Below are 14272 nucleotides of genomic sequence, written 5' to 3'. Positions count from 1 at the left end.
TAGTTGAGCTTTCTTGCATAGGTGACTGAAACCTTATGATGACCCCAACATTTGTATTTGCTTAATAGGTTTGCCATGCTTGAGCTATGGCTTTAATGGAAAGATGGGTAGCAATTGAAAAAAGTTGTAACATTGATTCAATGGTCTCTTTCTCGTTCTTTCTTCTCTCCCGCTTTTTGGTCTCCCCAATTTTTTTGTCTGAGAGTGAGACCACATGGTACATATACAGATATTTAGATATCTGCAGATAGCACAGTGGATTCAGGAAACCAAGAATGCTTTTCTATCCTTTTTTAAATTTCCTGAATGAAGACTCCAATAATAATTCGGCTAGGAGGGCGTTAGGAAGCCTTATAGCTAAGGTGATTAGTCTGTGGCCATATGTGGTGGTGGTCGAAATGCTGTAGGTCTGAGCAAGCCCCTATTCATTGGCCTTTATCTTTGTGCTTGCAGAAAAGGACGTTTAGTCTTGATATACGGCAGAACAATGACATGCCAGCTCTGATGTAGGATGCACAGGAACTTGAACTAGATTTGATTGTCCACATCCAGCTAAAGAAAAAATTATGTTCTTTTTAAGGGGAAATTTCTGCTTGAAAATCTTCCACACAGGCTTTTTTGGGTTAAGTTATGGATTGGAGGTAGACAATATCCATCACATGGGTTGTATCCACATTATTTCTAGGGAAGCGCTGTCTTCTGTGATTATTGTATTTATCCACATTTCCATTGTAGGAATAAAGGATTATGCTAATTTTTTCTCAAGTCATTTCTTTGTTGCCAGTCTTGCTGCAGGAAACAGGAACCGACTCTGGGGCCTGTACGACTCTATGCATGTACTGCAAATGTTAGCTTGTATACATCACAGAATGTGAACAGAAACTGTGATCTAGTGTGCAATTAATTTTAATGCATGTTTCATATACCACTCAGGCACCAGGTCTTTCAACAATTAGTTGTACGACGGAAACTCCTCGACCAACAGTATCGTACAATTCAAGCCCACCAGTGCCAGCCTACAATACCTACTATCACAGCACTCCGCATCTGCCACCGTACACAGCCTACGACTTGCAGGTATGTTTGGAAAGCCTCAGGTGAATTTATCTTGTTTGCTTCGTTTTTTGGACACAATGATGTGAATGTAAATCACAAAGAGCATTGGATAACTGAACTTAGACTTCAACTAGCACCTTCAGCGTAGAAAACCCATGACCCAGCAATACACAATCTGATTTACCTACTTTCAAGGTCGATAAAATCAATATCAATCTTGACAGACAACAAGAGTTCACCATAAAACGTACAATTCAAACATTTCGTTATGTTATGGTAAATGAGGACCTGATTACGAGTTTGGAGGATGGGATACTCCGTCACAAACGTGATAGATCTCCTGTCAGCCAAATTACAATTCCATTCGCCAAATTACAAGTTCCATAGGATATAATGGAATTGTAATTTGGCGGGCGGGATATCCCATCACGTTTGTGACAGAGTAACCCTCTCCGCCAAACTTGTAATCACAGTGTTTGATTTGTGCCGGTGCTTTCTGGTGCTCAGCACCGGCACTTAATTGCCAGCACCGGGGCATATGACTGTCTGCCACATGGTAGTGGTGTCTGCCAATTTAGGTACGAGCACATCAACTTGTTTATTATTTTAATTTACATTTCCAAATATTGGTATTTGCCTCCAAAGCTATTCTTATATCTTTGGGGCCCAGTAATAGTCTAAATTATCACATTTTAAAGAGTGTGATGATTAGTAGTGTGTTGATGCTGTCATTGGCAGTGCTGCCAGTAGCAACGGATGGTTCACGCTCTAGTGTCCTCCTGGCAAGGGCCCGGGCACTACGTTTTTTTTTTTTACAAATTAAGCACTGCATAATCAGGTCCCTAAATTTGTAGAGTACCTAAGTCACCAATTGAGTCGATAGGAAGAGGACAAATAAGCAATGGCTAATCCAATCAGCCTAACAATTGTTTAAGCAAAAGTCTTAACACCTCTGTTAACAGTGACAAAAGCCTGGGTCTTCCTCAGCTCTAGCATGAGATAATACCACAATGTGGGTACGAGGACTAAGAGCTTTCTGCCACCTGAGATGAAAGTACAACATAAAAAGGATTTTTTTTATTTTTTTAAATATGTAAAGGGTGTGCTGATTTGCTATCCAAATAGACAATCAAAAAGAACGTTACGTCAGTTTCTCACTTAATGTTCTGTCCTTGAAATTATAAAAAAGAGTTTAAAAAGTTTTGTGTATCACCCAGAACTCTTTTAATAAACAGTTTGATATTTTGTTTATAACATGCATTTCCCTGACGCTACATAAATGTATAAGTAAAAGTAATGGGCCACATTCACACAAAGTTCTGAAATCGGCACCCGCAGAGCTGATTTACGGAATAGGTAAAGGGTTCCAAGAGTACAAAGGGCTTTCACACCCTGGAAGCCGCAATTCGGGCCACTAACATTTAATTGTGCACAATATTTCATTGTCATAAGTGGTTATTGCAAATTGAGTGAATGGATACACAAATGCATGCCCATATTTTATGCAAAATTTGCACTTGTAAATCGAGCCATCTTTGTAAGCTGGAGGCAGACATGGCTTTGTAAATAGGACCAAATGTCTTTCAGAAATATGACAATAGGTTTGTTGGCACTATTTGATGTTAGAGAAAGAATAATCTGAGCATATGTTTGATTGTACTAGAATTGGAGGACTATGGGCTAGATGTAGGTAATTATATTTTACCACTTCTTAAATACCGAATTTTACCGATTCGGTATTTAAGAAGTGGTAAAATATAGGGGGGGGAGATGTAGGTAATTCCAGATGTGGAATTACCGAATCGGTAATATTCGGTATTTACCGATTCGGTAAATACCGAATCGGTATTTCCTATTGATTCAATGGAAAATACTGATTCGGTAATTACCGAATCGGTAAATACCGAATTCTGCAAGGGTGCAGGGGGTGTCACTTTGACACACTCTGGCACCCCAGAAATTGACATGTGCGCCATGTGGCAGACAGACATGCCCTAATAGCATGTCTGTCTGTCACATGGCATAGGTGTGCATGCACACATGTGCATGCACACCTGAATTCGGTATTTTAACACCCAATTGGATTGGGTGGTAAAATACCGAATTTGTAGGACCTTTGGGACTCTGATGAGTCCCACCTACATCTGAGATTTACCGAATCGGTAAAAATACCGATTCGGTATTTTACAGAATCGGTGAATTTACCGAATCGGTAAATTTACCGATTCTGTAAAAAAGTGCCCCTACATACCGAAAACCCATTTACCGGTCGGTAACGGCCGAAATCGGCCGTTACCGGTCAGTAAATGTCTCCTACATCTGGCCCTAAGCAACATGGCGCATTAATGTCTATGAATTCGTGAATGATTGATTTGGAAATATATAAAGCGTGAACAAATGCCCAAAGGTGTCAGTAATTAACCACGCATTTTAATGGCCTTCCTGAACAATTTAATCCCCCAATGGCGTAGCTAGACCAGTGGCGGTCCCGCGAATAGCGGGGGGGGGGCGACTGCTGATGATTCATGCAGTAAGAGCAGGGGGTGCCGGCCGCCGCCCCCAAAACTCGTGCTGCCTAGGGCGGTCTTCCCCCACCGCCCCGCTTGCCACGCCACTGTAATCCCCTCTTAGATTTTTTTGCTTCTGGGGCACCTTTGTTCTTTGATGTCACCTATGACTCCTACTAGCTCAATCTCATTCATTGTAAGCTCAGGTAAAATGGTTGGCTGCAGAGCTGGACTAAGAGATTCAGAGCTGGTTACACATGATCATGGGTGCACCCATGTGCCAGCTGAGCAAGTGGGGCTAATGTCTAACGCAGTCCAGTATCTGCGCGCAGGTCGCCTGTTGCAGATACGACTTCGAATACATTGTTTATGGCCTATACACGTCTTATAGTTTAGTTGGGAATTCAAAATAAAACAAATCACATTTCTTCTTGACTTCAGTATGAGCCTGCAGTGCTTCATTGTGAGTTTGTAGTGCTTTACTGCATTCATCCTGTCGGAAGCAGCTGCACAAACGTAACAGCTTTGCATTTGCAGAACCTATAGAACATTTTTATGTTTACTTCTCTATGTAAAAAATGGTCTTGAGTGCAGATATAATATTGATTTTACCATATTTGCACTCCTTAGTGTAATTTGGGTCTGAGTCAGCCCTTAATTAGATTTGCGCTTTGAACTTCCCTGCTGGTTTAAGTTTATTATTCTGCTGACCAGAAGGTGGATCAAAGTCTTCCATACCCAGTTACCCCATCTTGAGGCGATTAAGCTTGTTCATGGTAGAGGAAGAGGAGGCGAAGGAATCTGAATAGGTTAGTTTAATTTTCACTGCCTGACAAGCCTGGGTATGCCCTTCCAAGAGAAACAATATGGGGCAGCCAGACCTCTCCAGGAGGCCCCTCTGAAGTGTTGGTGTGAAGGAAACAGTTTGCTATTGGCTTTTAGTGGTGAGCTAAAGCTCTCAGAAAGCTGTGACCATTAATCCCTTAAAGTTGCCACTTTGAAAAATGTCAAAAGCTGTGCAGGAGATACAAGAATGGAATGATGCTGTACCACCTTTGAATGGGAGAGAGATACCCACTATCTGGAATTTTCCACCCTCACTGAAGAACCCCTGCACAAGGGAGAGACTGAGAGAACCACTGGAATCTGCAAGAACCAAGGACAGAGGAACCTTGGCTCCTGGGTACGGCATATTGGTGAATTCTGCTGTTGGTGCTGGTCAGTGGCACCCCCAAGTGTATGTCAAGGTTGAAAATGAGGGGTCTACAAATGTGATGGGGATATTCTGAGACCTAAAGGTACCAAGTTTATTTACTACAGTGACAGTTATGTCAACTTCAGAATCAAAACTCTTTTTCATTTAAACAAAGCGCGTATGATTGAGGCCACATCATTTTGCAGCTTTCACAGTCATATCGCTGCATAATTGTGCTGGAGCTGAAATCAGTGTTTCTTGCCTCAAATGCCTTTTTTGGATTGGTCAGCCCGGACGTCATGGCCCTCTTCTACATTTAAAATCAATGTGACACTCATCGCAACTCTGCCAGCTGGCAGTAGAAATGTGGGGATAGCCAATAAAACAGGACATGTTCCTGCTGGCCACATGCATTTAGCAAGCATTATGCTCTTTATTGCTTGCTTCTGAAGCAATGTACACTTTGGCAAGGAGGCTCTGTAGAGCCTGTTTGCTTAACATATATTTATGTTCCTTTTCCACCTCCCTCAATGCTTAATGATGTGGAAGCTACCCACAGCTTGTGAAAGAGAAAAACAGGATGCAGCAGTGACATAAAACTACCTTTATTGAGACTATTATTTATAATCTACCAGATGCAGCTCCTCCGCTTTGGCGGAGGAGCGTCGCCCCACTGCTTTAAGCACTGCATTACAAAGTAAAGGAAACAGAAAATGATAATAACTTTGAGTTATCATTTTATGTTTCTTTTGCAGGTGGTTGGGCAGGTCTTCTCTACTCTCAGAGCAGGGCAGGGGAGGAGTGGTTTCCCCACTCCAAAGTGTGCAGTGACTGTTTGGTCAGCACTCTTGGGCCGCCTCCACCAGTCATGCGCACTTTTCCTAGTCTCCATGCAGGCTCAATTACAGCCTGCGTGGAGACCGTGCCCGGGCCCCCATTGCCTGGTCAGCATTATGATTGGTCAGGGGAGCCTGGGTGCTGCCCAATCACTGCGCTGCATTGCAGTGTTGTGATTGATCAGGGGAGCCTAGCTGTGCTTCCTGTGCTTTAGTCTGAGGAGGAGAGCAGGAGCAGATACGCTGGACCTGGCGCTGTAAGGTGTTTTTTTTTTTACATTGCACACCGTTTCCTCCCCTCATTGCGCCCCCTGTGCCTGCCTTAACCTCCCCTGCCACCTGCAAACGATGCCAGCCGCCACTGTAATCTACATGCTTCTGCCAACTCTTGAGCTGTCATATAAAAATAAGTCACTGGTTGGCTTTGTTTTACATTTTGGAGTGGGGGCACGTTAGCACTACAAGTGCAAAATGTACTGCCTTTAAGGTATGGTGTGAGAAGCTGGTATGTGGAAACTGGATGGCTCATATGTTTCACCCATGTTTGGGTGAAAGAGTGCATTGAGCCACTTAACGTATTGATTCAAACAAGATATAGTGACATTTTAGTTCGCAGATTGATGTTGAATCCAGGCTGGATTACTGCTCCAACTGAAATAGGCATCTTCAAATATCAAACAAGGTAGGGTTACAATACTTAGATATACAGGAGAAATTACTATACTAATATTTCAGCTATTGCTTGATATAAATGTGCACATGTTAAGTGTTTTATACAGACTTGGATTAAGAAAATTGGAAAATTGCTGCAAAATGTAGTCTGTGTTAGACTCAAAATTACTCCTTAACAAGCATGTATTGTCTCGTTATCACATTGAGCAAGAACACTTCGGGCCAAGCGCTCGAAAAGCTCGATAAGCCATCACTCAGCCATTCTCCCACGTTATTCCCTCATCTGTGAGTGATCGCGCTCTTTTCTTACTTATGTCAGACACACTGTTCCATTTGAATTCTCCAAGCCACCCTAGCTGTGTCTCCGCATTGAGTAAGATACCTCCCTAAAGTACGAGCCTCGCTGCACCCTCTCATGCCACCTCAAGCAATTTTAGCACTGACCCCCTTACATCATAAGAGCAGCCCTGTTGGGATCTAATAAGACTACAATTTCTTTTGCCTATGTCCACTAGTGTCAGACTACTAATGCAGTGGTGTTCAAGAGCTATGAAGGGTCAGTACTAATATATGTTGGGCAAGAGATACTGGCCCAGAGCTGCAGATTTTTCCCCACATCCATTGAAGTGCGTGTTCCTGGTAGGTCGCAAGTTTAGATTCTGCAGTACAACTCAGCTTTCCATGCAATTGTGGGTAGTAAATTGAGTACTGTTTAAACTGAGTGACAATACTGTTCTTATCATAGTGCTCACACGCAACATCCATGGAACTTGACGCATTCCCAGATTTACAACATTTTATAAAACTGGGAATGCGTCAGAATCCTACACCTCCACAGGGGAGGCGTAAGAATTCTCCTCATTTTTTCCTCTTTCTATGCGTGCTGCCTCAAACCTCAAACAACTATGTCTGTCCCCGACACACACTAAAGGAGCCATCCTTGACGCTATTCTCTCGATCTGGCCTCCGTGACCAACATCGCCCCCATCGACTAGTCTGACCATCACCTTATACTGTTCACCATTGCTACCACTGCGAATCTCCCCACCGCCAAACTTAATAGACCTAAGAAATTGACCTGAAATCTGAAACGTATCCCCCTGGGTGTACTTGAGTCTAAACTTCAAGCTCAACTCCTTCTCATTTCCCCCTCACCAAATGCCAATGAGCTCACTGAACACTTTAACAATACTGTCACCAATATCCTTGACCAATTGGCCCTGCCTAAACTCAAATACCAAAGAAACATTCCCTCCAACTCTTGGTTTAATACCGAACTTAATAATGAGAGACGGTCATTCAGATCGTCGGAAAGAACCTGGAGACACCATCCTTCTCCCTCCCATCTTGCACACCTCAAATGTGCTAGATCCATGTACAAAAAACACATCTGAAATGAAAAGGCATACTTTTTCCGCAATCAACTTGATCGTGCCAAAAATAGACCGAAGGAACTCTTCAAAATCATTTGAAACCAAACTTCCCCCGCACCTCCAATTCTGATCGCCTCCTCAGCCAGATGTGAAGAAATTTCTCACTTCTTCTCAGAAAAGATAGCCAAAATAGATCAATCCTTCCTTCCCACAAAGCTCCCCTCTAATTCCCAATGCAACCCTGCCCTCCAACCTCTAATGCCTTCTCCACATCCCCTCGACCAATTGACCCCTTCTCTCATTTGCCCACCATTTTACCGCTCCCCAGTGACTCTCCTCACCTGACTACTCCCTAAGCCCCCCACTAACTACTCCCCACGCCTATCCCCTACCACATCTCCGGAAACCCACTCCCTTAACTCACAACTAAAAAACAATGCCTCCTTGTTCAACTTCCTCCCCATGACTGAGCTAGAAGTCCTTAAAATAATTGGTAATCTTAAACCGTCCTCCCACACAAAAGACCCCTTACTATCCAACCTTGTCCCTGCCCTTAAACATATTATCGCCCCATACTGGACTACAATCATCAACACATCTCTCTCCACTGGCTGTGTGCCCACGTCCCTTCAACTTGAACAAATCTCTCCCATAATCAAGAACCCCAAAGCTGACCCCAATGACATAAACAACCTCCGCCCCATCACTAACCTCCCCCTCTCTCAAATGTCCCGGAAAAATGCATCCTACTACAACTAGATAAACATATTGAAAATTTCAACCTACTCAACCCCTTTCAATCAGGTTTCAGGAAAGGCTGCAGCACCGAAACTGCAATGCTCAATGTCATTGATGACATCTACCACTCACTTGATAATGGCGAGCCCTGTCTTCTTATACTTCTTGATCTCTCTGTCGCGTTCGATACAGTCAACCATTCAGCCTTACTTAAAGTGCTTAAGACCCGTTTCGGCCTTAATGGCACTGCCTACAAATGGTTTGTCTCCTACCTACAACATCGAACTCAGCAAGTCAAAATTCAAAACTGTCTCTCTAACCCCACTCATGTCTCCCTTGGAGTCCCCCAAGGATCTATTCTCTCTCCCTCCCTCTGTAACCTCTTTATGGAACCCCTCACTGTCATTCTTAAACAAGCAGGCATTAACTACCACCTCTACGCCGATGACACCCAAATATATTCCAAGATTAAAAATCACGCTGACATCCTACACCTGAACAACACCCTCACCAAGATCCAAACCTGGTTCCATTCCAATCATCTGAAACTTAACCCTAACAAAACCGAAATCATTCTCTTCTTCCCTAAAAATAACCCTCTTCCCATTCAATCCTGGATATCTGACCTCAACACACTCAACTGCTCACTCACCCTATCAAACTCAGTCAAATCTCTTGGTATTTCTATCGACAACACACTAACCCTTAACGTCCACATCAAAAACGCTGGTAAAGGAGCCCTCTGCACTCTCCGTCACCTCAAAAAAATCAAACCTTTTATACCTATCGATGACTTTAAACTTATAGTTCAATCACTTGTCCTTTGGCGTATAGATTATGGTAACGCCATCCTCAACGGAATCCCCAAGGTCCACCTAGCTCCAATCAAAGTTGTGCTAAACCTTGCAGCCAAGCTCATCACTGACTGCAAACGTTTCGATCATATCTCCCCAGCTCTCAAATCTCTTAAATGGCTCCCCATAGAAAGTAGATCAGCCTACAAAACTGCCTGCATTATTCATAAAGTCCTCCACCAAAACACACCAGAGTTCCTCTCCAAGAAACTCCTCATAGCAGGCACCACACAACCTCTGAGAAGCACCAACACCATCCTTCTTATCCCACCACTGCATAAAAATAAATCCACACATTCACTCTCCTTCTCTGGAAATGCCCCTATCATCTGGAATGCCCTCCCAAAAAGCCTGCGCTGTGACCCCTCCTATTTCAGCTTCAAAAACGACCTAAAAATTCACCTCCTCAATTATTATTGGGGATCATAACTTGGGACCTGCACTTGATCTCCAATCTCACCATTTTCCCTATGTGTCAGTAATATTTTTCCTTTTCCTGTACATCCTCCTACAAACTATTTTATTTGTACAGCTCTTGCCCCTATTAATCTATTTTATGTGTATATCTCACAGATTGTTTACACTATTCTTTTATCTATTTGTATGACATGTTTGGCCAATTTAATATTGAGGGCAATAACCTGTGATATGCACATGTCTCTCCAAAAAAACATGTTATTTTTTTTGTTTGGTAACTATTTGTCCTTCTTCCAACATCATCTTCCTAACCAGTGGTTGTGCTTAGCTTTCTCCACATTTATATACTCTTGATTTGTATACGTTACTTGTTGATTCATTTTCTTTTTATCTTCATGTATGCTATTGTTTGCCTCATATTAGCTTCTCATGTAAAGCGCTCTGATACCTCCTGGGTCTAGCCAGCGCTATATAAAACTCAAAAAAAAAAGGGGGAACGAAACTCTGTATAAATGATACAAAGCTATATCACCTCTGGATTTATTTAAAGGTACTCTAAAAACTGTAATTGTCCAAAGCTGTGCTGAAGTGAACTGAGCAATAAAGTATGTTGGCTAAGTTGACTACTCTGGTTAGAATTTTCAACTTCCAAAAGCTGTTTTGATTTGTGGTAACACTGCTGGGCCCCATAGACTGTACATACTTCTGGCAAAGTATTTAATTGCTCTGCCAGTGGGCAATGCAAGCTGAGAGAGCCTGATTCTTTATTGAGTAACTGACTGATATGTGAGGAGTCCTTCAAGATCTCACAAGTTCAGGTCATCTGAGTGAGCCAGCACCCAGGCCAGTAGCCTGCCAAAATTCAACAGTAACACATGTAAACAGGATGAGTACTGATAACTAGACTCATCACCTAGGCAGGCTCAGCTTCATTGTACTCCTACTCAGCCATCAGGACACTTCTGTGGCGGGATCTTTTACTCAAGCTATACTTGGACTGTTACCTTTGCTATGAGTGTGTCCTTCCCGGCTCCCTTCCCTCCTGCTGCTCCCGACCTTCTCCATGCCTACTGGTTTCCAAATATCCCCCAAATAATTGCATCCATTGTCGCTGAAAGTCAACCAACCAAGGCCGCTATTTGATTTTTCTGATTGTTAGAGTAGTTACCAAGACCTCCCCCTTTGACTAATATTCCTCTGCCTCCCACTACTGCCCATGAGCACTCTAGTAGGGAGTCTCATCGGTGTAGACTGAGGTATGTGTGACCTAGCGTTGTAGGTCTTACAAAAGATATGGAAAGTGCTTTAAATTAGAATAGTGATAGAGAATGTGAGGTGGGTGGATTATTCTTGTGATGATGCAGCAGGGGATTCTGAACGGGACAAGTGCTTCTGGCCTGTAGCTGAAGAGAAAATGGAGCTATTAATAATAAATGCATCTTCATCGAACTTGAAACTTTTCAGTCTATGAACGGCTTTCTGGGGCCCATTTACAATATTTTGACTACGGCAACGCAGCAGCACACATAGAAAAAGGGAAAACAAAGAGAAATAAAGGTATTTCTCCTCATTGCATCCCCCTTACGCCTCCCCTGTGGAGGCATAGGAACATGGCGCATTCCCCAGTTTACAAAACCTTTTAAATCTAGGAATGCATCAGGTTCCATGGAAGTTGCATGGGAATACCCACAGCAACACCAATGGAACACCCCTTTCACGTAGAGAAATGAGTGAATGGGAGCCATATTTAAAAGGCCATAAAAAGCCACGCAGAGTGGCTTTACAAGGCCTTGTAAATATGGACAGGCACACTGCGCCACCGGTGTGTCAAGATATGGACAGGCACACTGCGCCACCGGTGTGTCAACAAAAGTGATGCACCGGCGACGCAATGGCCTTGTAAACAAGCCCCTCTGCATCTGGGGTTGTTGCCACATGTTGAGAAAAACATATCCATGCCTATCACGCCTTATTTGTCATTATATAGGCTAGATTCTGCTTGGCTGCTGTTACCTGTGCTGTGCTGTTCTCTGTGTCTGTGCATTCATCCACTGTGTGTTGTTGTGTCCATGTTTTGTGTCCAAGCTTCCTCTGCTCCTGGTTATGCACTTGCCCTCTCTGGTGTGGTTAAGAACACATGTACGTATCTCACGCAGATCTCCCAACAGTTGGCTTTGGCACTGTTTATTTAGGAAGAGAACTGGCAAAAATGTGCACCGCATAGGGAACATGGGCTCCCCAAGAATGGTGTACACTCTTGTGAATGGGATCAGGAGCCCACAGCTCTTTCAACACACCATTGCTGCTGACAAACACACATTGAAAATGAGAGAGCTCCGATGGTATGAGTCCCTATAAAAGTAAAATTGTTATTAAGCAGCACATCTGCAAAGTGGCAAAACCTACAAGAATTTCTTTATAATTGTTTGACAGAATATGGTCTTCTTTTTGAGCTGCAAACTGAAATGTGACATGTAGAGCCATCTTACAGTTGTATATGTGTGCTTGTATTTCAGCATTCCAGTGTTTACCCAGTCTCAACTCCTTCTGGCCTCTCAGATGATCCGCAGGTGCCATCACAGCCCGCGTCAAGCTTCATGTGGTCATCCAGCGCCCCGCCTCGCTACTCTCCTCCACATTTCCCTCCAGACGAGAAGCCTCCACCATACACACCATAAATTAAAACCATCTTGGTCTACAGTTTGCTATTTACTGTGAAATTGAAGGAGTAGCAAAATAAGCCCACCTTGTGAGGACATTTTGAATAGGTATTCATTATAGAGAAGGGTTTGTTTTGCTTTTGGAGGCAGAGGTGAGGGACAGAGAGAAGAGAAGCAAGAGAGAACATGTGAGCTCATTGTTTTGCTGCTTCATTTGTGAGTCAGTCACTCCACCGCGCATAATCAGGAAAGATTGGGATATGTAACACTAACAAATGATGCCGAACTGTTATAGCATGCGCCATAATATAGCCAGTGCTGTTGGTATCTGAATCCCCACGGAGCAGATACTCGCTCTTCCATTCACCACAGGATACTTAGAGGGACAAGTAAGGTGGACTTCGTAACACTCCAGTAATTTTCGATATTCTGTGTACAGTGATATCAAAGAAAGTACTGTTGGCCTTAATACAAAAAATGTTTTTTTACAAATTTTTGATCAACTATCTTCCAAATCACAGGTGTGTTGTAATCAAATGCTATTAGGGTATTCTGGGGTGAGTACACAGCTTTCTCACATCTACTGCCGAAAGATTTTTTTGTACACCAAATGTAAGTTATGTGTCTGTGTCAAGTTAGTTGTCTGTTAAATCATGTGTCATTATGACTGCGCCTTTCAGAATTTATTGCGAAGATGAACTGTCTCATTAAAACAAAGCATACAGTTGATGATACTGTAAATACCTATGTAAGAATTTCTGTTTTTCATTGATTAGTGTAAATGATTCCTAGTCCCAGGATACTCCATTCAGATGTATTCGTGGATACCTTGCAGATTATTTGCATGGGCCCTGTATGTCAGCAATGTCTTTTGACTTTGAGGAAAAATTGCAATTTTTCCATTGAGATATTAGGAAAGACAAGGAGGCCAAGATGATGTAGCGTCTCTTTTAACCCCTTCGCTGCTAGGCCTTTTCCTCCCCAGAGCTAAGCCTTTTTTTGGCTGTTTGGGGTAGTTTGTGCTTAGGCCCCTGTAATTTTTTGACCATATAAGGTATCCACGGCAAGTTTGCGTCCTTTTCTTGCAGCATCATGGGGGTTTTAAAGGTACCCAGGGTTTGTTTATTTCCCTGGAGGGCACCCAGAAATTATCCAAAATACAGCTAAATTAATTTTTTTATGGAAAAATTGGAAAAAAGGGCTAACGGTGAAATTGTCTGTTTTTTCCCCTGCAAATGGTATCAACAAAGGGGTGGTAGTGCTGAAATCATCTTCCTCCCAGATTTCAGGGACAAGTAGACTTTTGTCAAAAAACCCAAAATCTTTACACAATTTGGCATTTTACTGGGGCAAAGCCTATTTTTGCTATTTTTGTGCTTTGATTCTCCTTCCAGTTAATGGTAAAAATGGGTATGAAAGCAATAATTGATGCTGGAAAGTTCTACATTTCTGAAAAGTAGGCAATATTTTGAATTCAGCAAGGGGTAATTTGTGTCGATCCTTCAAGGTTTTCTTATAGAAACTAACTGTTGAAAATAGGAAACATTGAAAATGAGTTTTAAAAAAAACAGCCATTTCTGCCAACTTTTTTATTTACCTGTGACTTCTACTAAGAATGACAGATGTTTGAAATCAATATACCTTTACACCCGCTAGACCCTTCTATTTGTGGGTATATATAGGACTTGTAGGTTTACCAAGAACCAGAGGAACCCAGAACCAATAATCGAGCAGTGCCTTGCAATGGTTTTTTATTGTGTACCAGGTATATAGCAATTCCTTTGGGAAAATATAAACAGGGAAAATGGGTATGAAAGGCACCTATGTATTTCTGAAATGGGAACAAAATATAGAGTTTAGAAACAGTAGCTGTTTGCACATCTCCGAAATTGTGGGTACCCATACTAGCATGTGAATTATAGGACATTTTTCAAAGTGACTTCTTTTTTACACATTGTCTTACA

General features: G+C 42.5%; 1 protein-coding gene across 2 annotated transcripts in view; it reads left to right on the top strand.

Moving 5' to 3' along the window:
* Positions 1-13055, top strand: part of TMEM255A (transmembrane protein 255A) — a 239109-nt gene extending 226054 nt beyond the window's left edge. For both annotated transcript variants that reach the window (XM_078688730.1, XM_078688729.1), the window contains exons 8-9: positions 934-1077; positions 12165-13055. In XM_078688730.1, coding sequence (XP_078544856.1) covers positions 934-1077; positions 12165-12326 — 306 coding nt within the window. In that variant the 3' untranslated portion in view covers positions 12327-13055. The remainder of the gene's footprint in view (positions 1-933; positions 1078-12164) is intronic.
* The last annotated feature ends 1217 nt before the right edge of the window (positions 13056-14272 follow it).

Source organism: Lissotriton helveticus, chromosome 4_1, assembly GCF_964261635.1.
Source record: "Lissotriton helveticus chromosome 4_1, aLisHel1.1, whole genome shotgun sequence".
Classification (NCBI taxonomy): Eukaryota; Metazoa; Chordata; class Amphibia; order Caudata; family Salamandridae; genus Lissotriton; species Lissotriton helveticus.
Note: the sequence above shows the minus strand (reverse complement) of the source record. Positions and strands in the feature narration are given on the sequence as shown.